The sequence below is a fragment of the Amblyomma mixtum genome, chromosome 9 (assembly GCF_055824585.1).
Source record: "Amblyomma mixtum isolate Tamu chromosome 9, ASM5582458v1, whole genome shotgun sequence".
In the NCBI taxonomy this organism is placed as follows: Eukaryota; Metazoa; Arthropoda; class Arachnida; order Ixodida; family Ixodidae; genus Amblyomma; species Amblyomma mixtum.
This window is the reverse complement of record NC_143020.1, coordinates 70,615,653-70,641,459: the sequence shown is the minus strand read 5'-3', so window position 1 is coordinate 70,641,459 and position 25,807 is coordinate 70,615,653. Positions and strand designations below refer to the sequence as shown.

Genomic DNA, 25,807 nt, shown 5'->3' with positions numbered 1-25,807 from the left:
CTCGGCGGTCGTCGAACAGAATGCCCGCCGCTGTCGGCCGTGCTCTCTTTAAAGCTGATAGCGAACATTCGAGATAAAGCTTGGGAAGTTACTAGAACATTCTGGCACAAACTAGAATCTAGGCGCGTCTTGCGTCACAAACAAAGCGATAAAGCGACGTGCCGGCAGCCTTGAAGCATGAACAAATAACTAAACAAACAAACCCTACAAAGATTTGAGGCAATATATTTAATATTAAATCTGCTTCTGATGAGCTGCCTTTTGAGTTCAGAATCCAGAAAGCTATACGGATACTGCAGGAAGTTATTTTTCTACTATAGGCCATTTAACCTGCCATAATGGCTCAGCTGTTGCCGTGTTCAGATGCTCAGCACAACTCCGTATGTTCAGTCCCTACAACAATGGCCACATTTCGACAGCAGCAAAACAGAAAATGCCCTGTTATTAATATTTCAGTGCACTCTTAATTCTCTTACACACACAACAGCCACAGGTTGTGCCATGTCCACGTAGCAAAGTGGTATTCTTTTCTTAAACAAAAAAAAAGGAAGTTTGCCACACAAGCATAGACAGCAGTAAGTTCCAGGAAAGGCACTCAAATGCACCACTTGTCATTCTTCCCCTGGGTCCCCCCCCATGTTTAATCCTAAAGAAGGCGACACCCGAACCGGAACAACAAACAGTGACTGACCCTGTAGCCAAGGCACTTGAGCTCCTGTGGAGTGCACGGGTAGAGGTCCATGAACCGGTACCGGTCCACAAGCAGTGCAGTCTCCTTGCCCTCAAACTCCTTCAACTGGAACACGTTGAAAAAGGTGTTACAGTCAAAAGTACTTACAGGAACAGGTAAAAAGTTGTAAAATGGTTCACTATATCCAAAATTTCATAAATATGAAATATCCAAAACTCAAAATTTCATTAAAATTCACACAAGAGTGCCACAATTTAATCACTGAAGAGAAGGCAACTCATGTGATCCTTGCTAAAGAGAGCGTGGAGACCCTCTTTGAAGTTTTAGCACCATTTTGAAGCCGCCGCTGTGATTACAAAGGCTGCAAAAACAGAGCACCAGTGGCTGGCTTCACTGCACAGCACCACCAGCCTGCGGTGATGGCAGGCCAAGCGCCAGATAAGGTGGCTTCCCCGCATTACAGCAGTGTCGCATCAAAAATGGTAGTACGTCAGAAGTACGGTACGGAAAAATGGTAGTACGTCGGTAGTACGCCACAGCACTACCAAGCAGGGTTGCCGTTGGGAATTTTTCAAAAAGAGCCAGATCTGAAGTTAAAAGTAGCCAAAAGTAGCCAAAAGTAGCCACGCCACCTTATCTTGGCGCCACATTTGTAGCCAAGTAGAAAAGAACCATTATTATAAGCAACTTTTATTAATGAACAATGAATAATATCATTTTGAATCAACACAAAAACACAGAGTAAGTAAAGAGCGCGGAATTTTGGGCCTCTTGCTCGCCCTTCAAGTATCAGGTACGTTACAAATAAATAAAAGTTCAGTCCGCGTAGTTTATCTAGAGTAGATAGTCTTCTTGCCGGAGTAATTTTGGCACATTCTATTCAACAACTCAGCAGGAACGTTAAACGATGATGCTGTTTTTTCTTGGAGTTGTAGCCCAAATTTGATTCGCAGAATCGCCATAAGCAAGTCCAGCTTCATTTTGTTACGGATCTCTGTTTTCGTCAAGTTCACGCAAGAGAACACGCGCTCTGCATCAGCATTAGAAATTGGAAGGGTCAAAATTTTCAGTGCTCCTTGCGCCAGGTGTTGAAAAGGGCATTCGCCGCAAGTGTCCTTGTACGATGCCGCTGCGTGCCAGAAAGTCAAACATGATGCGCGTTCAAGTGCACCGCTAATTCTCTGCTGCTGGCGTATTTCAGACTCCAGTTCGTTGGAGAAATACATGCGTCGAGGACGCGCGCGCGCATCAAGGCGACCGGGACAGCAATGAGGACCGCAAAGCTTGGAAATAATTGTTCTTTTCTGTTCTTGCTTGCTATTGTTTATGCAATTGCAAAAAAAAAAATGGCTAGTAAATGCGCCAAAATAGAAGTTCAAAGTAGCCAGAAAGTAGCCAAGGAGCCAGCGTGAAATTTTCATCGCCAGACGGAGTCGAAAAGTAGCCAATTTGGCGCAAAGTAGCCACCAACGGCAACCCTGCTACCAAGTCACCCGTGTAATGCGGCGACACCCTTTGATATATCCATTCCATAGCCAACCACATTCAGTGTACAAAATCAAAATTGCATGTGTTTGTTAAACATACCATGAAGAGTTCAATATTGCCAATAATATTTAAAATCCGTGTTCATTACATTGATGTTCAACTGTAGTAATAAAAGGCAGCTTCACGTTTCACACATCACAAGCTGAAGAAAATTAGAAAGAAAAAAAAACTGAAGAGCAAAGGGAGGGTTTGAGAAAGTTGTAAAAGGCAGCTATTGTTTTCTTTTATCGGTTTTTTCGCAGGGCACCAATAAATGTGTTTTCACGCAATGTAAAAAGGCCTTTCCAGAACGTCAGCATCGTGCTCCTGTACTCCACTTTTCTGTTTCTTTCTGAAAGCAGCATAACGAAAATGCGCCATTGGTACACATGTGGCATTGCAAAAGAAAGAAAAAGAAATAATTTATGCACAAGTGCCCACGTTAAAATTAGCCCTTCCCCGTGATTCCGGCGCTAAGCGCAGGCTCACCTTCTCAATGGCAGCCGCTCTCCGCTTCTCCACCTTGAGGATGCTCGAGAGGTCGCCAATGTTGGATTCGAATTCTAGGAACCGATTCCAGATCTCGCTGCATAAGAGAAAACAGTCATCAAACACAAATCTGTCATGACGTGTGACATCTGAACCTAGCATGGAATGCATGCAACTTAGGTACCGCAGGCTATCTGACAAGAAAACAGGATTGCATATTAGCAAATTATAACAGCAGGTGAGTAATGCTAAACTGACAGTGGCTTATCATGTCCTGACCACAGGTTATGGAGAAAGCATTAAGTGGCAAACTAAGAATCAGTACATACTTAGCAAGCCACTTTAGAATAGAACCCTTCAATAGTAAAGTCACTTGGACAAGTAAAAAAAATCTTTTCAGTATCAGTGTCTTTACTATGTAAGTTGCTGATGATGTCATGGCTCTGAGGATGGCGCGTGGTAATCCAACAACTCTTACTAAACACAAAGCGTTGGTATAAAGAAAGAAACGCTTAGAGCACCTTCTATCCTGCTCTTATGATCTTATTATGTGCTACTGATTTGTTTTCGATTTTGGCCCCCAAGTCTTGTGGAGGGGGCCCGAGGTTACTTCTTATATCAAAGGGCGGGGAGGGGGGGGGGGGGGGGCAGTGCATGTCCAGAAAGACCATGGCTGCACTGCTAGTGCAGTGATAATTTGTCCTTTTTTTCCTTTCCTTACTCTTCAAAGCATTTTATTGCCCTCTCTTTCTCAGCAGTTTTTTTTTTTTTTTTATGTGCACTCCGCTGTGCACTCTGCAAGGTTTTTCCTGCCGCCCCAGGGGCACTGAAAAGCTGTGGCTTCTCCTCGCAGCTCATGAACCTAGAGGGCAAGCCATCTAGTCATTTTTATCATCTTTGGTACCCATTTGCCTTCAACTGTTAGCATTGCAATTACACCCTTACATGGCAGGTGTGCTAAGATGTCCTAGACTGCGCAAATGCTGCAATGCCGCCATTGCCAAATAGCCCTTACTACAACAGCTCCTGAATTAAAAATACTTTTACTATCAATGAAAAAAAAAAATTGTAGTCATCCACAAAAGGCGAAACTCGACCACAGCGTCACTTTACAACGCGTTTTTATATGTGCAAGTTTACCAAAACGGGGTTCTACTGCATTTGCATCTAGCTGACTGCATTTATCTCAAAGACTGCACAGCTGATAAAAGCCAGCTACCACAAAACTAACATTATAATTTCCTACTGCATTAAAGCAAGACTGTGATTTCTACAAGAATACAGTACAAAAACATGTTACTGTCCCTGCCTGGGGCCAATTAATCTTTCACATAAAAAAGTTGTACAGTATGCCAGTAACGACTTCCATCCCCACTGAATGTACTCAAGCAAACCAAAATTTGTTTGCCGAAAAGTGGAAGCTTTGTGAAGTCTCATTTCTAAGCTTGACAAATTAAGGAATGCGCAACCAAACTGCTAGCATGCAAGATTAACCGCAACACTGTCGACACTATAGAGTTTCATAGTGGCTGGTGGCGGGAATTCATATGTTTATCGATTCATATTTTTCAAAATTTTACTTCGTGCAGCCTGGAGCCAACTGAAGGCCTTGTGTGAATGTTATTCCAAACCATTCACTTTTACTCATAAGTACCATATGAAAACAATGGATCCAAACACCGGAACTGAAGTGAAAATCAAAGTGCTAGCATACATAATTCGCATCTGGCCAAACTACACAAACTGACTATTTTTCTTTTTCATTGCAGATTCACTACTATTGACTACTGAAGACTGATCATCGAGTCCATTTCAGCATCCATGTCACGCGTCTCAGCTGAGCGGTGGGAAAAATGACCTATTCTTAAATCCAGCTTTTCTTTTCTTTTTTTTTTCAGCAACAACTGAGCGTGTTTTGCGGCCAAACAAGGCCACATACGATGCCAACTTACACCGACTTCTCTGGAGGCAGGGAGCCTGATGTGAGCACCCTCTCGAACAGAACCCGCGTGTTGTTGTCCTCTGTGAGGAGTGAACGAAGACGGGCACATTAATTTGGTGCGCAATCATGCAAAGCCTCAAAATGCACGTTCATGCTTGAATCGCCACAGAACACATAACCAATCAAGTCACAGGGCTCAGGTGCTTTAATATGTGAGAGATTTGCAAGAAGAAAGGTTGCCTCTGCAACCATTTAGAGTTTTACACTCTGGAGCACAGCCCAGGGGACTTAAACATTTTACTCCACACCTTTCACACAATCCAGGCCTTTCTGCACTTCCATGAGGAGCTAAGCAATGGCACACAACAACCAGACATATCAGGTGCTGGTGCCTTAGGCTCTGGCCACTGGTGCAGAAAAAGGCCTCAAACATTCAGACAAGAATCTCTCTCAAGAGGGAGATAAGTTTATTAACAACGAAAGACAGAGAGGTTGCCCTGAGTTCTGGTCCTTTCGCCTGCTACTCTGCTCTGAGAGGGGGGGGAGAAGGAGACATACAATGGCTAGCAATGGGACAGAAGAATGAATACAGGCAACAAAAGCAGGCAGACAATGGTACGCTACTGAAATGAGTAAACACGGCAGGCACCCACCATTGAGATGTGACAGGTAGTCAACGTATGCCATGATGTAGTCTGAATTGTCCCCGTATTTCTTGAGGCCCAGCTCGAAAATCTTGAAGGCCACTGTTTTCTCCTACAAAAGAAAAAAAGGAAATTGCCAGTCCAATGCTGCCAGAATATACCATATTTACACGTATATAATTTGACAATCAATATAACATAAGAGGGAAGTTTGAGACCTCGCAATGCACACACACACACACAAACACGTGCGTGCGCGGGTGCACGCACACACACGATTATAATGCGGTCCCAGCCTGTCCGAGCCAACTGTAAGTGCTGGCATGGAAAATACGGGTAATTATACAGAAGCAACAGATACACTGATATTATCTGAGGGGCAGCACCTCTGGGCAGCACCTCTCGTTATGTGCAGTTATATGCACCTATCGTTATGCACAGTAAAGCCTTCAACGCATTAACTTAGCACGCACCCTCCCACGCAAATTTGACCGCCATCACTGGCGCGCCACCACTATTTGGTATTTCATGCTGCCCTCCACTGTGCCTACTGTCTGACCTTCATCCGACAGCGAAAGATGCATTTATGACTGAAGAAATTGAATTTTAAAATTTTCCCAATTCAAACTCGAGATGACTATGCCGGAAAGGACTCCATGATTACCATTTTGAAGAGTAAGACAGTATAGCCTAGCCTCTGGGATACGCGCCCAAAGTTCGGTGTCGACGCATGCTGTTTGCTTGCGAAAATGGCCGGCAATGGCAACACCTATGTTTAGTCTCTTGATTTTTTTTCTAGCTTAAAAAAAATCAGCATTTTCGGTAAGAGTAGTCTATTTGTCGTTAGGATGCCTCAGTCTATTAATACAGGCCCACTCAAATTTGTCCTCAAAGTTTCTTTATTATTAAAGAGGATATTACCAATTCAAAATTAGAGGAAATTCCGAAAATGTGCTACGGTGACTGATATTGAATACAGTTAAAATTCGATTTAATGAAGCGGACAATCGGCAAATTTTTAAAATCGAGAAAGGCATTTTTCGGCCCTCTAAAATTTAAAATTTTAACGCAGCGGCAACCAAAAGCTAACGTGGCACTGTATTTCTCGCAGACGTGCGCCTCCACGTATGAAGAGGCAGCCCTGAAAGGCTTGTGTGTGAAAGCGTCATGTGGTATAATAGATTCAAAGACAAAGTGGGCAGCGCAGCCGACTGCCGCGTTTGTTGTTTTGTGCCGCAGCACAGTTTGCAGCGATGTCAAAAACCTATGCCCATGGCTATGGCACGTGGATGTTACAGTAAGTGAGAAATGGCACCTTTTTAACTCATTTCTTTCCGGAAAAACTTCGTAAAATCAGGCCTGGTGGTTAATACTGTCCCGTCAATTCCGGTTGATGCGAAGCAGGCACCAGCTAGAATCGAAACTCTCTAAAAGGCAGCTTTCAGCTGATCACCCGCTTCAGAAAAACTCGTTGGAAAAAGGAAGCCTGGTCTGCATCTAAACACAAGACTGGCATGAAGAAAGGTCCCCAGAAGATCCCATGTCCAACAACTGAAATCAGCTTAGCAGGTGACATTAACAATGATCATCATCACCACCAGCCTGACTACGCCTACTGCAGGGCAAAGGCCCCTCCCATGTCTCTCCAATTAACCCTGTCCTTTGCCAGTTGCGGCCACCATATCCCCACAAACTTCTTAATGCCATCCGCATCATCCACATTTATCACCCACATTTATCAACAACGATAAGTGATAGTTAAACTGAAATGATGGTGAATGGAAGACGCACCTTGCTGCAGTAGTACTCCATGAGTGCGGCTGCAACATACACCTGGTGGCCACTCCGTGAGTCTTCTCGCGCCTTCTTGAACACAATGCGAGCAGTCTTGATGCCTTCAGCCCTCCTCGCAAACTTCATGTACTGGATGTATGCCTACACACAAGAGGACCACAGAGCAGTCACCTTCCTCTCCAAGGCGTCGCAACACAGTTGAGCTGCCAGTTGAATAGGCCGTCAGTGCTTCTTCATCATTTCCCAAAGTATACAATCCCCCTAAGAGTGCACTACACAATAGTTAAGCAGCTGCTAGCTGCTCAACTGCCCATAGCTTAAACGTCATCCTTCTAGATTCTGAAAGCAGATTCCACGGAAACATTAGGTTCCTTATAATGCTTTTTGGGGTTCCCCAAGCGCATAACTCCGTGCATGTCTCAGCCTCCATCTTTCTTTTACCCATTTTAATTTGGGACTAATTATAACGCAATTGCTCGCAGTAGACTATTTCACTACAGTCGATCCTGGATACATCAAATTTGAGTTTGATATATTGATAATTAAAAAACTTGAGGGGCTTTCTGAACCACACTTAAAGAGGAAAATGTGATGGCATTTAGGTTGCCTGCCATGGTGTCTACAATATAAGTAAAATGCTCTTCTTGCGAGTTCCTGCCAAAACTCTGTTTAGAACCAGCTCCATCACATTATATGGTATTCATTAGTCATGTTCTAGAAGGTTCAAATATCTTCCATTGTATCATCATATGGGATTATACTAATCCTACCCACTAATTCACCTTTATCATTTTCTGTGGTGAGCCTACTTTCAAAATTACAGGGGTCCTCACGTTTTCAAATTTGGCGGTGCCTTATGATTGGTCCGCAGGTGGTCCCGCTGTGTTATTGACGTCACAACCCTCTCAATTGCATTCATAGATTGCGGGGGAGTCCACAGAGTTTGGGAGTTCGGTGACACATTTGCATGGGATTTTCAAGACGATATTTGAAGAGTCCAATATAAGCAATAATTAGATATATCCGGGTTCAATATATCCGGGATTGACTGTATGCAGTCAGTAATCATTAAATGAATTTGGACATCTCTGAATGGGCAATGCGTTAGTTTGCTCATTTTCGCATGTGTGTTAGGAAGGAAGAGATTTAAGTCAAGACATGGGGTACCTGGGCTAGTTGATGCAGTTTCTTCGGTAACAAGTTAAGGCAACATAAAAGAACATGCACATTGTCCTGTCTGCCTCTCTCACGTTCATCCTATGTTGTGCTAACTTGTTACCAAAGAAAACCCCTTGCTTGAACAACACAGTCTACACTCAACTGCAACCCTGTTAAACATGATAATGGCGAGCAAAATAAAAGATGACCATGCAGCTTTCAAGTGTGAACACCGTGAAAAGGCAGCCTACGTACCCTTACCCCACTCACACATCTGAAGTCTGCTCTGTGTGTCCCAAGATCAGACCTCTCCAAAACTGTTATCAAAACCAAGTGCACCCTGACATCCTAAGCCGCCCAATAACCAGTCAGGAATTGAAATCCTAAGACAAATAAGAAAATGCGTTCAAGCACCTTACCAGTGTTGGATCGATGTCTGGGATTTCAATGAATTTGTTGTAGATTTGGTGGACTTTGTCGTGCTTCATGCGACTCTGCAAAATTAAAAAAAAAAAATCCTTATTACAGGCACGACTCCCACACACAAAAATCGGGCCCTAAGGCATCATAGACTTCGTGATTAAGGGGCTGCTTCATAATAATTTCAGCTCCCTTCAGTGGAGCTAAACTAAAAAATCAATGCAATGTAACTCTGCTGAATCACATGACAGTCTACAGAATAACGTGACAACACACTCATGACAACACACTCAATGCAGCTGCTGCGGTCGCGTTCAAAAGTGGGTACTCTGGCTCAGCAGACGAGTGCCCTAACCACTTAGCGGACCGTATTCAGCTGAACACTAAGGGTACTGAAGAATGGGAGGGGGAGAGAGACCTCCTCGAAGTCGGCGTAGGCAAAGTAGAGCAGGGTGTTCTTGCGCAGCAGCGTGGTGGTGGCCCGGTCGTAGATGGCGGCCGCCTCGTCTGAGAAGAGCTTGCCCGCATTCAGATCCCCCTTGTCCGTGAGCAGCTTGCTGGACTGCTCCAGGAAGAGGGCGGCCTCGTACCACACGTCCGGGTGGTGGCCCAGGCACAGCAGGCACTGCTCGTACGCAAACATCACTGCAGGAGAGGGGGAGGAGGCACAAGAGTGAGGGGGCGAAGGGACTGTGCTGCTTCTCACACATGGATCATTAACCCACATACGCTGGAACTTCAAAAATTTGAAGAAAAAAAATTAAAATATTTCATGATATAAAATGCTAATTTTACTTCATAATTCAGAATCGTCCTTTTATTGGTAGAAGTATTTTTCTCAATACCGACTTTTGAGCCATCCTACAGTGTAGAATACCAGGCAGACTCGCCAAATGTTACGTGTGGTAAAGCTTCAAACAATTGACATTGACTTTGAAACCATACTTTTGCATCATGTACAGTGCTGTCCTTATGACAATGCCCAAAAGATACTTGTTTTTCTTGCAGAATTACAATGCAGTTCATGGAGTCTAATTTAAAAAATGGTGTCCATAGAACACTGGCGGATTTTTCTGAACACTCACAAGGCACAAAACAGAACGCACATAACAGAACCCTTGCACAGGAAAAATTGAGACCCTTATGAGCCTGCACTAGCTGGCACGAGCTTTTACAACATAAACTCTTAGAGTTACAGAGCAAAAAAAAGGGCTGAGGCTTAACTTGGTTAAGCCTGGAGAATGCGAAGCATCATCGTGTCGCGTAATTTGGAGGCGCACAACCACAGCGACGGCGCGAGGTGGGCCCCCGTTTCTCCACTGTCGTGACGTCATCGTGTCACGTGGTGTGACGTCATGTATCACGTGATTTGGAGGCGCATAACCACGGTGAAGGGCTGAAGTGGTAGCTAAAGTTAGTATGCTTCGCATAAAAATCTGTGTCCTACATGTAGGACACTAGGCATATATGGGTTAATTGCTTGACTTTGAGAGTAATTTTTGCTTGCACACTCAAATGACTTACTACCGACAGCCACTGCAGTTGGGTGCAACTCAAGAACAAAGTGGCAAATATGCTTCAAAGGAAGCCCTCCACCCAGTGGCATCGGCCCTTTGTCATGCCATTCAAACAATCTCCTTGCCCCTGCCAGTGACAGGCAATGCCATGCCAACAGGCATTGCAAGCAGGTGGACAGTGCAAGGCAATTCCCTGAGGCAACACACCGAAAAGCAAAGGGGATATTAGCAATACCGAGGAATGCACAAAACGAAACTGGAAGTGAAATGCATCAGGCACAACAGCTATAGTTGAGCACAAATCGTTTTGAAAAGCAGCATTCCAGTCACCTCGAGCGCAGCGAACAAAACAAACAGTTGACACAAGGCCAGCTGAAAAGTTGTTCCATCTGACCAAAGAGCACAAAGAACGAAAATATAACTGCTGTAAACAGTAAACGGTTTAGAGTACCGGAACAGGTGAGAAGGGCTGGAATAAGAATGCACAAAATATCCCATGCTTGAACCCATCAGGCTAAGAGAAAGATGACTGTTGCTGCACAGTCCAGGAAGGAAAAACATGCACATGTTCTTTCTAAAGGATGCAGTCCACTGCAATGCTGGGCGATGCTTTCCTCACAATCAATACTACTTTCGTCTGCATGCAAGCATGCATGACTCACCCCTCTTTGTGATGAGGGCATGGTCGTCTGTCCTGAGGGGATTCCCTTTCTCCCAGGAAATGTACTTCTTCCACAGTTCCACCTGAAAAGGACCCAAGCCCGAGACATCAGCAATGCGACGCATTCGGACATCTGACAACGGCAACTATTTAGGCGCTCAAGACAGCTTCCCCTCACAGCAAAGGTGTAAGGGGGCGAAGCATTCACGAACAAAGAGGAGAGATTGGTTTGCCATTGCCATCGACGGACCAGATATGTAGCGAACTTTCTTCCACACTAAAGACAATGAAATTGCAGACTGAATTTTGTGAGCACTATAAAAGGAGATGTTCAGTCCTTGCGCTAGAAAATCCTAACTGACATTTTTATGAAGTCAATAAATGCCCTTACTCAACAATTTCATTTTTCAGAACTAGGCGGCATGGATCATACGTTTTCCTGAATAATGCATTTTAGTCTTGCAGCTTTTTTTTTATGTACCAGCGAGGTTTACCCTATACTCCACTTCGAGCCTTTAAAATGGACACTCTACTCAATACCAACCACCGCATATAACCAATCGGTGAAATGAATAAAAGGGAACAAACCTGTTTGGCCTCTTCTGGTATCCCCTGTGGCGGCACTGATGGTGCATTCTTGTTGAGACCTCGCGTGACTGCTTCGTACTCCTTGGCCACTCGCCGCGCATTCATGTATTCTCGACTTCGGTCGGAGATCATCTTCTCCGCGATCAGCATGTTGATGCCCTGCAAACAGTTGCAAAAGCAGGTTTTGCAATTTCCAGCAGTGAAACCCACATGGTACACTTCCAGTGAGCCATGCGCACTCATTTTGACTTTCCCCCTTTTTAAGCCGCAAGCGATGGCCTCAGCTGACACTACCAAGTGTTCCTGTATGCCCATTCACTAGGAAATAGTTGAGCTAGTTTTCACCATCTCACCAACACTGGCTCAAGAGAAGTAAAAGGATTGTGCCCATGTTTGCAGATCAGGTCAGAATGCTTTCTTAAAAATGTATTTGCTTGAATATCTACCCTTCTCGCCAGACACTCACAACGGTAGTATCTGATACAACATTGCACTTTACAATTTGCATTTGCGTACAAAGCCTCCTAAAGAACAATCAATTCATATTAACCGCAACCACGTTCGTGTGATAACCGCAACCACGTTCAGTGAGACATTGTGAGCAGCAAACAATGAGCCATGAAGCTTCAATGTTCTTCCATGTTGTTGAATCAATTAACAGTCAACACTTTACTACTCTTCAATGTGTATTCCAACATTACACATGACATAAATGAAGCAAAACACTGCAAAGTACCATTCCTAACCAGCACTCAACAGCAAAACATTAATTGCAATGAAGTTAGACTGCAATGTAAAACCGAGTGTTATGTGTTCTTAGCCGAGCCTCACCTGCTCGTAGTTGATGTACTCTTTCCAGAGCTGCTCGATGTTCATCATGGGATTGACGATGCCTCGCTGGTAGACCTTACGCACGGCCGTTATGCGCTGGTTCTCTGCATACGACCCCACCGCCTCTCTACGCCGAAGAGAGAGAGAGAGCGCACAACATCAAATGGGCACTGTTCCGTCACCAAAGCAGCTTCTTCCATGCACCTAGTGAAAAGTGCTATTTCACATACCCTCGGCCAGCAAGTTACTGCAGAAGCCTACCAACACCATTTCAAGACATCCATCACAAAGCTTATCTATTTGACCAACGAGAAACTCCAAGTATGGGGCATCTGATGCAAAGCAAATTACCACCCACCTACTAAAACTAAAAAGAAAAAAGAAACACTAAGAAACAAAAACAAAATGCAAACAAGTATAAAGAAAAAATGCTATTATCTAGAGCTAAACATGTCTACCTGTGTACACAACTATATCGTGCTGCCACTGGTTCACATTAGAAATAGAAATCGATACATCACAACAGGAGCAGAACACAGCTAATTCATATATTCATTCCTTTATTCATATATTCAATGAATGATCCACAGCGGCTGATGTTTTTTCCAGTATCAGAAAGTAAGTAATATTCAGGTCACGATTAAAAAATACGAAAAAAGAACAGTTGTTTTACACTCTGACAGAGTATGTGATTTAATTTTCAAACAAAGTAACAGGTAACATAAACTTGCTGTGTAATAGTTTAATGACAGCCTGGCTTCTTGAGCAGACACATGGTAGGCCAGGCCAATAAAATGAAAAAATTCAAGCACATGCTCAGTTTCTCTCACAATGCCCAAGTCACGGCACACTTTGAAGCAGAAAGGTCAAGCAAAAGCTGCAAGCACAAGTAAAACTAATTGTTTGCTGATTAACGATGACAAAGACAGAACTCTCGGGGTCAGCAAATGAATACTAAAGCGACCCTGAAATGATTTCAATGGGCATATTCTAATGCAACAGATCAGTAGAGGAGGTCTTTGTGCGTATTCAAATCGAATTTGAAAGCTCCGTGTGGATACTATAATTTAGAAATCATTTTTAAAAACCACTGCTCACAGTAGCTCACAACTGATTAGGGTGTGGAGGTCGCCCAGGAGGTGACCATGGCCACATTTATTTGATGGCTGCTGAAGAGGAGATAGCGGCAGAGCAGCGGCGGCAGCGTCCAGCCGAGGTGGCCGAGGTCCCGAGTGTCCTCTAGCACGTGCCAGCGATCCTTCATCCTTTTTGGCATTTTGGTGATGCCGGCCGTGCAGGTCGCTACAAGGGCGACACTTCACTGTGCGGCGTCCTTTACCACAATGAGCGTTTGCTCGCCCAGTCTGCCCACTGACGTCATCAGGGTAGGGGATGCACAGTCGGTGAGGCGTGTCACCCCAATTGGTTGCGAGCTACTGTGAGCAGCAGTTTTTAAAAACGATTTCTAAATTATAGGGTCCACGCAGAGCCTTAAAATTTGGATGGAATACCCACAAAGACCATTTCTACCGATTTGTTTCATTAAAATATGCCCATCGAAATCATTTTATGGTCCCTTTACAAAAAAAAAAAAGTTGTTCTTAAATTATTCATGCCAGATATGAACTCCAAACCCTGTACGTGTTACCATTTCAAAGGGCACATTGTCTTGTCATATGCACAAGCCAGAGATTTTTTTCCAGAAGCTGCTAATGTCAAAAGTTTATAATAAAGTAAACTGTGGAAAATAACTACAGTAGCAGAAAGCCTACACGACAGCGTATATCATCAAGTACAAAGAACACAGAAAATAGCATCAATTCTTGTGTTCAAAATTCCCTTTCACAAAGTGGATTGCACCGGTCAATCCAGAGTGACTTCACGTTAAAGTAGTCCAGAAACTGCCAGTGGAACACTGATCATTTCAACTGAAGGCTGTGCATGAAAGAAAGCTTTCGTTCCTTTGTATAACAGCACTTTAATGGCATCAGATCTCTCTCTAGCTCACAACCAAACTAGAGGAAGCCAACCAAAGGCATCCACTGAAGTTTGGTATTGTTCTAAGCCATGCGTGAAGACCTTCATTATTATCAAACAAGTAGCAGCTTGTTTTCCAATGGCAAATATGAATCCAAAAACTGAGCAGTCTAAACACAAATTCCAGTCTCTTCTCCGGATCGACCAGTGGAATCCACCGCAGAGAGTTAACGTTAGCCCCAAGTGAGACAGGGAATCTCAAAGTGTGCAAAATGTGCACGGTAGTTTTATGTGAGTGACACAAAGTGAAAACAAGAGAGCGACTGCAGTGCTGTCTCCTGCTCTCTGTGACGGACGCTTACACGCTCTTGAGGAAGTTGATGTAGTCGTTCCAGATGGGGTATGAGAGAATGTCCATGCCCATCTTGTCGAGCGCAAAGTCATATGCCTGCGCCATCTTCTCCCTGTGAGAAGACAAAGACAGACATCTTCTTATACAAGTAAGAGATGTAAAGCTTCAAATTACCAACAAAACCGCCCACTCTAAAACTGCCCCTCGCAAATCGAAGCAGACATTAGTGTCAGATCATGCAACAGCAGATGAAAACAACCGATGGCAGTTTTCCAATAGATACTCCAATAGACAGATCAAAGAGGAGCTCACCTGAAGGTTGGCAAAGACCCCTTCGTCTCCTTGACGTAAGTGAGGTAGCATCGCCACAAGTCAATGTTGAGCACCTTCATGAGGCAGCGCTGGAACAGCTGTTGCCAACAGATTACATGTCATGAAAATAAGTATATCATGCCTTGTTTCTATGTGGGCTATTAACAATACTTCAGTCACTGTCACCAATGTAACCACTACCACTAAAGGGCCTCAAATTAATGAAAACAAATTTTTAAGTTCTGAATTATGTTCATTCACTCTGAAAGGTGCTCTTTAAGGTTACACAAAGAAGATGAAACAGTGTCCAAGGTACTAGAAATGCAACTTAGATTAACGGAAAGTTGGGCTAGCCGGACTGAACTGTACATCGTAGCGCGAGTCTACGCTACTGGCCGATTTTCCAACTCCCCTCTTTATTTCAGTGATCTTTTTTCTTGTGCAGTTCTAAAGAAGACTAAGTTTGTTTAATGACGTGTCGTGACAGCTACAGTGTCCAATAATACTTGAAAATGGCATACCTGCAAGCCTCTAGTCAATAAATGATGCAAAAACAAGCTGCCACAAAAGAACAAAAAGTGGGCCAACACGCATGGCAGTGTACTAAAGTAACGATCAAAGATTTATTTTTTTCGACTCCACCCTTGAAACTGCTTTTGTCTGTGCTGCAGCTAGCAAAATGCAAAGAAGCCATGTTTTCATCACAATCAAACGAATCAGGATCACTGCACCAAGATTTTTCTCAGATAAAGCATTGCCACAGTGCCTGAAGGCAATGAGGAAAGCTCCTTACTGAAAGCATGTGTGGCACTATTTTCAAAGTATTTCATAATGAGGCAGGCATAAGAAAGAGAAGACTTTCCGAAAACATTCCAGTTGTATGCAAGTGTAGAGCTTTGGTCATAATAGATACAACTGTTGGTTAAGCTTGTCAGTTTATTCAAAGCAGCAAAAACTAAACTGTTTCTCAACATTTCCAGCGCAACAGATCAGCTAAATGTAGAGTTACAAGCCACAGCTGGATATCGCAAAACAATAAACCTTAATCAAAGTGAACTCCGTTTTGTTGAGGCATTTTCAGCAACCTGTGTACTCAAAGCTAAAATTTCTCGCATTAATAAGCGTCCCTAAACACAAGTGGCCTCTGTAGTCAACCCAACCTTCAGCAGTGCACCCCACTATCACGTGTTCAGCTTGCTCATTATGCAATGAACCTCACTGTTACCTTTCAACTTAATGAGAAATGCTGGCCATAGCTACTTCAAGCCTGCATGAAAACATCAGAGCACAATTCTGAGAGCTCAAGGTCCAGCCAATGAAAGATGGGCCACGAGGAACAACTAAAAGTTGCTCACGTTAAAGGGGCAAGGTACGACAGCATTACTTGGTGCTCAGTGAAGTATTGGGTAAGCCGCTCCCCTTCCATGCATGCTAGCTTATGCATTAGTGGTGCAATAAGCGCACCTCGTGTAAGCTACCCGTGACTGAGACAATCGCTACACTGCCAAAAGCTGCAGGGCGTACAGAGCTAAATGTAGCATGTTGTTCATTGGCACTTATGCAGCAGATACACTGCTTTTGCACAGTGAAGCTATACAGGCCCATCTGAACACTTTACTAAACACATGAACCCTGTTTACTTCCTAACAAATGCCCTCACATAATTCATGCATCTCCTACTTTAGCCACTAAAATTTGGGCAAACTTTAACTGACCACAGTGAAGATTTCATTCCGCGAAACAAATGCACCTGCCCAATTTTTTCCCAAGAAAAGTGTATCCATTACGCCAGAAAATACTATATCTAGTATTTACTTCGAATAGCGCTCCTATCTTCGTCATGCCACAGGGGATCACTAAACATCTATACTTCACCTCACAAGTGGTTCACAGAGGAGAGCAAAGCTGCGAGCATGAGCTAATTGCTTCCACAAGGTCGCACGCTACCACAACGTTGCACACTTCCACAAGGTCACACACACTCATGAGCCACCCAGAAATGCCTGAAATCCATCATTCCATGCTTACAGTTTCCATTCTACTGTGAACCACTGGCGAGGCGATGTACAGATCTTTGCTCTTTTGATAGGTTGATTCAACCTGTAGCTTTGGGTGCCCAATCCAAACTAGTTGAGGCATTTTGTATGCTTTTACTGGCAAGGTGCACAAATGGGTACAATATGCTGGTGCCATTTTCCGACTAAGTCACAAAGCAGACCCTTAATAGCCGATGTGCACTGCGCACGTGCAGCGAATAGGTGATACGAAACCATTGACCTACCTTTTCAACTCTCTCGAAATTCCTCGACTTCATCTGCAGATTTCGTGTGGGGAGGAAGGAGCACAAGGCAGTGGGAGTTACACACGGAGATGCAAACAAAACAGAAAGAGGAGAACCACCTTGAGAAAAAAAGAGAGGTTGTGTGGCCCTTCAAGAGCTGAAAAGACACTCCATGGGTTCAAGTGCCACGCCAAAAATCAAGCAATATTTATTTATTTTACAAGCTCGTTCCTTCCTCCCAACCATTAGAGTCAAATAAAAGCCAGTCCCATCAAGGAATACCCACAGTGTACTGCTTAAAGGCCTCTGGTGCTAAGTCAAGTAACACCCTGCTAACTACTCCTGTACCATTTGCAATGGCAAGACCAGAAACCATTCAAACCACACCCACACCCACACCCACACACACACACACACCCACACACACACACACACACACACACACACACACACACACACACACACACACACACACATTGCGAAATTGAGAAACGCTTCCAGGTAAAAATTTATTAAACATCGACTCCCAATAAATGTTTACCTAAATGAAGCATTTCTTAATTTCGCATTTTACCTCTAGCAACCAAGTACGTTTAGTTTATATTTTTATCCTACATATATCGGGTGTTTCAGTGAACACTTTCAAAAATTTTTAAGAATAGGCTTTTTGGGGTAAAAATACGGTTTTTGTGGCATAGTATTACCAGTATCAGCAGACAACAGAAAACCGGTAAATTGTCTTAAGTAGTAAGCTGGTTAAATAATTTTTCATAATTAACCTTGTAACTAGTACAGTAAGGCGCCTAACACCAATTAGAGATTTGTAGCCGGTCGTTACTAATAGCCGTATCAGTTTTTAGAATTTCAAAAACGCGATTACCCTTGATGCTCTGCCTCAACAAAATTTGGCTTTTTCGACTAGTTATGTGCACTTGAAAGGTTGCTTTGCCTGCATGCTTTCGAAAGCACCTGCGTTTTTGTACGATGCAACCAAACCAAATTTTGTCAAGCCACAGCGGCGAGGGTAATCATGTTTTTGAAGTTCTATAAGCTGATAAGGCTATTACTAATGACCAGTTGCCAATCTGTAATAGTTAAAATGTTAGTTATCAGAAATTAGTTAAACAGGTTACTACTTAAGACGATCCACCGGCTTTACGGTGTCAACATCACTGATAATACTGTGCCGCAAAATCCCTATTTTTACCCCAAAAAGCCTATTTTTGAAAATTTTTCAGTCTTCCTTGAAAAACCTGGTATATGTATGATACTTTTGAGGATGTGTTGAATCATAGGGAATTGGAAAGGCTCAATCAAACAGCTGAACTTGGCATAAATTTCACAGTTAAAAGGAAAAGTATCGTGGTGCTGTTGTACTTCCATTGCCTTCTTGGCCTTTCATGATGCTGGTGCACTTAGTTATTAAAGCGAAAACATTACAAGTCCCATTAGCACAAGAGCCAGCGTCCGACACCTTCCATAGCATGAAAAGCCTCAGTGACGTCACCATACTCTCGCATGACATCAGCAGTGTACCATAAGATGGTGACATCTACAGCAAAGAAAACCAACTAAAATTCCTTCCAAAGGTGCGGGGAATTGTACGAAGGACCTTCAGATTGCAATGCGAGCACGCAATCCATAGGCCACAAAACCGCGTTACTTCTTGGCTAATAAAAATGAATCTAGCGTATGCGTTGCCTTACGACTGTATGCTAATGAGTAGGTTTGTCCTTAGTAAGCAAGGAATCTTCAGTGAACCTTGTAAGAGGGCTCATGATAAGACGATGTTTTCACATTCAAAGCACGTAAGCAGTCTTAAATGTCTTTCGCAATTTTCTGCGGATTCCTCACCTATAAAATATTATAATAAAAGTTAGCAGAGTGGTTACAGTCGGCACAAACCCCTTACTTCTCACATCCTTGAATTTCAGCACTGCACGGAACATTATGTTACGCTGCTCTGCTAACAAGAAACAAATGATGTCAAGTGTACAACCAAGATATGAATGAGAGCTCTGGAAGAACTTGAGCATAGTGCAGAATATAATGGCAAAGCAATGGCAGCTCAGCGAACTGTCCTTGTGGTACTCAGCTACTTTGACCAACTGCAGTAAGCTGTCCGAATGTCAGCCAATTGAATGCTAGGCAAAGCTTTTTTAACACCCCACCTGCAAATTGCTTTCCAAGAAGTACAATACTCTGAAGTATAGATGACAATAAAACTAGCAAACAATTAAAGGTGCTTTACTTTTATTAAAGCTTTCATAGATCATCATCATCCTCATCCTGACTACAATCACTGCAGGGCAGAGGCCTCTCCCGTATTTCTCCAATTAACCCCGTCCTGTGAATGCTGTGACCACCCTCAAAAAATAAAAAGTCCACAATTTTGTTTTTCTCCTCACAGACACATTGACGTGTGAAACTGAATGTTCCAAAGTTCAAAACCTTAGTATTTTTTTTTCCTTCCAACTCTGGCCATAGCCTTCCTAGTAACTTTGCGTTTTGCTTTCAGTGAACGCATTATATGCTTGCCAGTTGATGACAAAAAAATTCCTGCACTGCTTCATGTTTCTCCAACAATACCAGAGCCTCCAAATAAGGTGAAATCAATGCCAAGCACAGCTGAGGTTGAGCACAGTAACTGCTTACTGACTGGAGCTTTTGTAAAAGAAATTTCAACAGTGGCTGCCTCTTGAAACTCGGCGGGCAAGTAGGGTTTAGTCCTCAGCACCCACCCGTCCACCTGCCTAGTAGCCTGCACCCCAGCAAACCAAAAACCTCTCAGAGACGTCTAGCTAGACGTCTTTCTGAGAGGTTTTTGGTTTGCTGGGACCCTACCTGTGCACACATAGGCAGGTCAAACCCATCATGGCACTTGAACCCTTGGAGTCTCCATCACTCTGCACTACGGAACGCATGCAAGGCACTCTCCAAAAGCATGCACACACACTCCCCATGAAACGTTGCACCCGCCCCCAATGTCCGAGCCAACACTGGATCAAGGTGGTGGCAGTGGTCATGGCACGACCTTCCAGGAAAATTTCACCACATCTGGTATGGCGAGGCTGAAAATGAATACAAAACAAACGCTCTTCCACCCAACACCACTAAGTATAGCAACCTTAAACTAATGGTGACCTAAAAAGAAAAGGTCCAAGGGAGGGCAGTAGTGATATTTGGAGAACCCGCAGGTGAAAACAAATGATGAGAAACAACACTTGTCACCACTGCCAGAAGAGTGGGGATGTTCGACGTGTTCCAAACTATGCCTAGCTGGTGCTCTTCAAAACGGAACAGCAATTGGGGTACTATTTGTATAACTTTCAGCAACAGAATGAACAGGCCGAAAGTCATTGCTGGTACTGATGCTCCCGTTCGGCTACTAACCAGCAGCTATGTCCAAATTGCCACCAGACACTCTCAACCACAAATTTATAGCAACCAATCAAGTGACAAATCCAAATGCCATGCCTCAGACTTCCAAGAAAGTTGCAATTTTATCTCATCCTCCTAGTACGTCAACTAATGAACACATCCAATAGGGCATTTAGGAGGTCTAGTAGCTGCATTAAGTGAAGAAAACAGTGCAAAGAAAGGGATGTGACACGACTAACAAGTGCTGTTAGTCGAGTCACGTCTCCGCCTTTCGCACCGCATCCTTCACTTAGCGGACACTTACATTGGCTTAGATGCCTCTTAGCAACTAGGTGCAATAACTAAAGGCTGCAAGATGGCACAGGTTCCCAGACATGTAGTACACTGCAGCGAGAATTCTGTACAAATTTTGCTTAACAGGCATTAGAAAAACTTTGAGGGCTTGGTGTTTAATAAAACTCATCAGCTCACACCCAGGCTGCAACAGGAAGAGGCTGAGGCTAAGCATAATTACACTCAGATCCTAACAGCAGACGCGTGCCAAGAAATCTTATACTACTTCTGTACAAAGGCAGCAAGGCCTGTCCCAAATCTTCACATATGCACAGCTTGTAAGTCTATGTGGTAGCATGTGCACATTACCAGGAACAAAACTGATCGTGACCAGATAATTTTTCAAAAGCAACTGCTCAAGAACTGTGGACAAGCCCGGTACCCTTTACACGTTGCTTTTGACGCCGAACGGGGCGGAAAGCGGCGCGGCGAGGCCGATCGGTCCAGACCAATTTCCGCGGCGCCCTTCGAAGCCGGACCACTCGCTTTGGACTGAATTCTCGTTGTTGCTGCCTTTTAAGTGCGTTCAATGGCCATAAATGGGGCAGCGGTCTTTCGCTTCGTCTCACCTCACCTCTAACAAAGGTATAAGTGAAAACTTGCTGTATTTTTTTTTATTTAGAGTGACGATTCTGCCGCTTCTAGGCTGAAGAGGAGAGTCGGTTTGTTTACAGTAATGGTTCCCGTCCTGACAACCAGATGGCGCCACAATAGGCTGAGTTTTTTTTTTGCATCTCTGCTAGCATACGCTGAACTAAAAGTGGGAATGCACCTGCGTTTAGCGTACGCAAGCCTGCATAAGCTTATGGTACGTAGACAGCGTAAATTTATGCTCTTTTCTCACTGTATCTGTGTACGACGCAAGCGGCGACGTGATGTGCAAAAGCGAGAAAAAGCAGCGGCACGGTGGTTCTGCCTCGCCCAGGCGTCAACAAGTGAGACCAGGCCCTAGTTTTTTGCAGCGAGCGAATCCGCTTTGCTCACCGGATTTCTGGACAAGTGTGAATGCGCCCTTAGACAGGCACTACACATGCCTACGCACGCTTCCAGCTGTGGAACATAAAGTGAAACATAAAGTGTTCAAAACAATGGGGACTAGAGATAAGTCCATTAAAAGCAAAACCATGCAATGCAGTCTTCATTACGATGAGTTCCTCAGAAACACCCAACTCCAATAGAAATTACTTGACGTAATGGCCACTTAAAAACTGGGACTAAAACGAAACTGACATTCAGAACCACTGTGGCTGCCTTGTTCAAAATGGCAGCAGAAAACAATGCTGGAAGAGTGAACACAAATGAGACTGCGCAAAGCACACCAGTACAAAACCAGCCATTGTCACCTTCTACCTCCAATGTTTTATGGGTTTATGGGGGTTTAACGTCCCAAAGCGACTCAGGCTATGAGGGATGCCATAGTGAAGGGATCCAGAAATTTCGACCACCAGGGGTTCTTTAACGTGCACCGACAATGCGCAGTACATGGGCATCTATAATTTCGCCTCCATCAAAATTCGACCGCAGCAGCTGGGATCGACCCGTGTCTTTCGGGTCAGCAGCCGAGCGCCATAACCACTGAGCCACCGTGGCGGGCTCCACCTCCATTGTGAACAGGTGATACAAAGTAATGCTGAAATGTCAGTTCTTAACATTTTCTTTTCACAACAGCTGCATACTGAACTTCCTTTGGGGATGTGTTATTGTCAGTGTAGTTAGTTATGCCACAACTAGACATCCCCAATGAAAATACCATCCAAGAGGTCTGGAAAATTGGGAGCTTTTGAGAAAGTGCCACAAGAGGCTACTCTCATGGTGTTGGGAGAACACTATAGCAATAGCTGTGTACAAGTAAGGCCCCTAATGTTCAGGTAAATACCCAGTTTGGCCCCATTCTTGCACCTTGAGCAGATTTACGAAATATCTGATTAAGCTGATCTCTAGCTGAGAATGAAACATCAGTTGAGCAGAGCTAACTAACCATGCACAAAGCTAAACGCACTGCACAGGAAACTAGCTGATGCCTTGTACTTATTCTCGGATGACTTTTGAAGCGAAAAGCTTCACTAGGCTTGTCAACACTGGGCCTGGCGTGCGCCGTGATCAATTTTAGCCACAGCTGCGCACGCCCGAGTTCGCCGCGTGACGTCACTGGAGAGGCGCAGGTGGTCGGCGGAGCCATCGCTGAGCACGGCTCCGCCGGTCGACCTTCGCCGTCATTCGCGCACTCTGCGCGTGTTTACCGAATGTGCATCGGTGCGCGCTCGGCTTCCTCGTATGACGCTACTTGCAGCCGCGTGTTTACCACAGTTACTACGCGTGCGGAAGGAGGGCTATATAACGCGCTTGCCTACACCGCTATCGTGGTGCTCCCAGTGCATTGCGCACGAACTGCAACAGCCATGACGTCAAACAAAGCATAACTGCAGCTTTTCGCTTGTATATCCAGGCTTAACCAGAGCTAAGCCACTGCCAATTTTTTTTTTTTTTTTTCGGTAAACTGTTCACAATTTTAGACTTGTTCTAAAGCTTGGCAAGTTCTAAAAAGGCATGTTTTAAAAATGAAAGGCAAGAAAGGTACTGACGGGATGTTTTAGTCGCATCAATATCATCATCATCATCATCATTTTATGCCAACATCAACATAACAGATATCAAGTGTTGCCCACCTCTAACAGCTTCCTGCGCAAAGACAGCCGAACATTTTAAACAGCAACATTGATGTTTCAAATTTTCTCAGTGTGAAAAGGGAGGCAGGTCTTAAACAGACATAGAAGTGCTGCACAGAGGGATGATAATTTATGCAATTAACTGTAACGAATACCCAAATTGGCGAGCAGTTTCAAGGTGTAACTTGCCATTTATGGGCCAGTTACTTGTAAAATAGACGAAATTATAAGTACCGCACCAAAACATGCACTTATTTTTGCTGTAAAAGAAGAAAGGGACCCAAGAATACTCACTTCCAACCCGAACTTGAATTTCAAAAGTACAGCCCAACTTTTAACCCCGAAAATCCAAAAAGAAATATGTCCCAGAAACGAAAAGCTTTAGGTAAGCCGACACATGAGAGCAAGAGCTTAAGAATGGTCACCTCTGTTAGGTGCACAGCACAGCTGCTGCTAAGACTTTTTACTCCCTGACGTAGGCCAAAATGTGTAGCAGGTTTTTGGCTTCTTCCACCCATTTTGCAAGCACTGCTTTACGATTTTGAAGTATGTTTCCCTCCCATAAAGTGGGTTTCTGCTGAACTGTCAGCTATCCAACACACACTGCAGGCGAACCCTTTGTAATGGCTCCAACGCCGTACCACACAACTAGAGCGTTCAGCAAACACATTGGGCACAAAAATGCCAAGCAGATAATTTACCAATCACGCAAATGGCCATGATGGAGACAATGATAAGGCAGGCCACAACTGCCATGGAGTGACCTAAGCAACCAAGCACAACGTGCTGAAGAGCGCACTCATTTTTAACCGCATATCAGGTGGCATAGATTGCAAGGAAACCTATATATTGGGCCAATAGCAACAACTTCTTCAAGAAAATAACTCTTGAGCAATCTAGACAATGAATACCCCAGAAGCAACCTGAATGCACATTACTGATAACTATTGGGCTTCAGCAGAACCTAAGAAGTTCGGCATACGCTTCACTACAGCCTGCAAGTGTTCCATCTGTTCAAGAGGTATGTTGCATCTGTCCAAGGCAGGCCCTCCTGGCTGTCAGTGAAGCGCCACACTAGAGAATTATGGCAGTCTGCAAGCCAAGAGTTCCACGTCCTACAACTGTCCTCGACGAAAGATGCTACAATTTGGGAGACTGACTATGCCAGGCGCGAATGTGATTTAGAACACCCTCCAGTAAACCTCCACCTTAACTCCACACAACGTGGTCCCGCCATCTTGATTTCCTATCTGCTCTTAATCATTACTTTCTTCCCAGCATCCTTCACTTTACTGGCTTCCTTGGTAAGTAACTTCGGGCAGCAAGCGAAGAACGCCTGGTAAAATTCCTCACACTTAGCAACCAGTGGGCCTGGTGACCCAAAAACAAATTTTTCTTGAAGTTAAGAACTTCCGCAAGATAATGGAAGATGTCTTCCAAGGCTAGAAGCCGTACTGAATACCATTCCACCTTCTGATCTAACATCGCCAAGCATAGAATACAACCACGGCAGCAACCACTAGTCATGTTACCGAGCACCGATTTGGGACCGCTCCATACAGCAAAGCTATGAATGCTTTGCAGCAGCTCGTATTAAAAGTTGTACCTCAGCATTTTCACCAGCAAGGATAAAGCCTTTACTTAATATCCAATTGAAAATTCTTGCTCTCTTCATTTGAACATAAGGGAGTGTGCAATGCACAGCAAGTGGTATGTAACTGTAGAGCCTGCTTGCAGTCACTCCATGCACACCAATAGTGGGCTTCAGTGCTTTTTGTGCACTCATAATGTGTTTACAGCGCAGCTCAAGTACTTTCAGTGAGCACAGCCGAAATCAAATACGCAACTTGCGTGCAGCTACCATCACACATGTTCAGCCAAAATGATGCTGAAAATATGTTCGGCAGATGGAAATCACTTATTGCTGACAGAGACCAAAGAATTCCAACAGCCTTTGTTCCACCTGCGTCGTGCTGGGCAGCCGAGCGAATTGATTGCAATTTGGGCAACAAAAATTGGAAGACGCTTAATTTTATTAATTAGTTACCTGCATCGCCCTGCAGGACATTACAGCAGGGGGGTACAGACTTAATTATAGGTATAAAACAATTATTGCAGTGCATGGAAAAATGCTTCATTCGACGTAATACATACAATGCTTGATGGCAAACTGTTCCAGTCCCCAAACAGTTCTAACAAAAAAAGAATAAAGCAAGAAAATTCCCTGACCTTCAAGCAGTGGT

General features: G+C 44.0%; 1 protein-coding gene across 4 annotated transcripts in view; it reads right to left on the bottom strand.

Moving 5' to 3' along the window:
• The window catches only part of su(f) (cleavage stimulation factor subunit su(f)), a 60,328-nt gene that overhangs the window by 14,833 nt on the left and 19,688 nt on the right, over positions 1-25,807 (bottom strand). For 3 of the 4 annotated variants that reach the window (XM_089560337.1, XM_089560336.1, XM_089560338.1), the window contains exons 4-16: positions 17,185-17,217; positions 14,904-15,001; positions 14,602-14,703; positions 12,263-12,389; positions 11,432-11,590; positions 10,845-10,926; positions 9,084-9,310; positions 8,665-8,739; positions 7,085-7,228; positions 5,303-5,405; positions 4,660-4,729; positions 2,708-2,804; positions 692-796 (exon numbers count right to left, since the gene is read on the bottom strand). In XM_089560337.1, coding sequence (XP_089416463.1) covers positions 692-796; positions 2,708-2,804; positions 4,660-4,729; positions 5,303-5,405; positions 7,085-7,228; positions 8,665-8,739; positions 9,084-9,310; positions 10,845-10,926; positions 11,432-11,590; positions 12,263-12,389; positions 14,602-14,703; positions 14,904-15,001; positions 17,185-17,217 — 1,422 coding nt within the window. The remainder of the gene's footprint in view (positions 1-691; positions 797-2,707; positions 2,805-4,659; positions 4,730-5,302; positions 5,406-7,084; positions 7,229-8,664; positions 8,740-9,083; positions 9,311-10,844; positions 10,927-11,431; positions 11,591-12,262; positions 12,390-14,601; positions 14,704-14,903; positions 15,002-17,184; positions 17,218-25,807) is intronic. The other variant, XM_089560339.1, reaches the window with a different exon arrangement.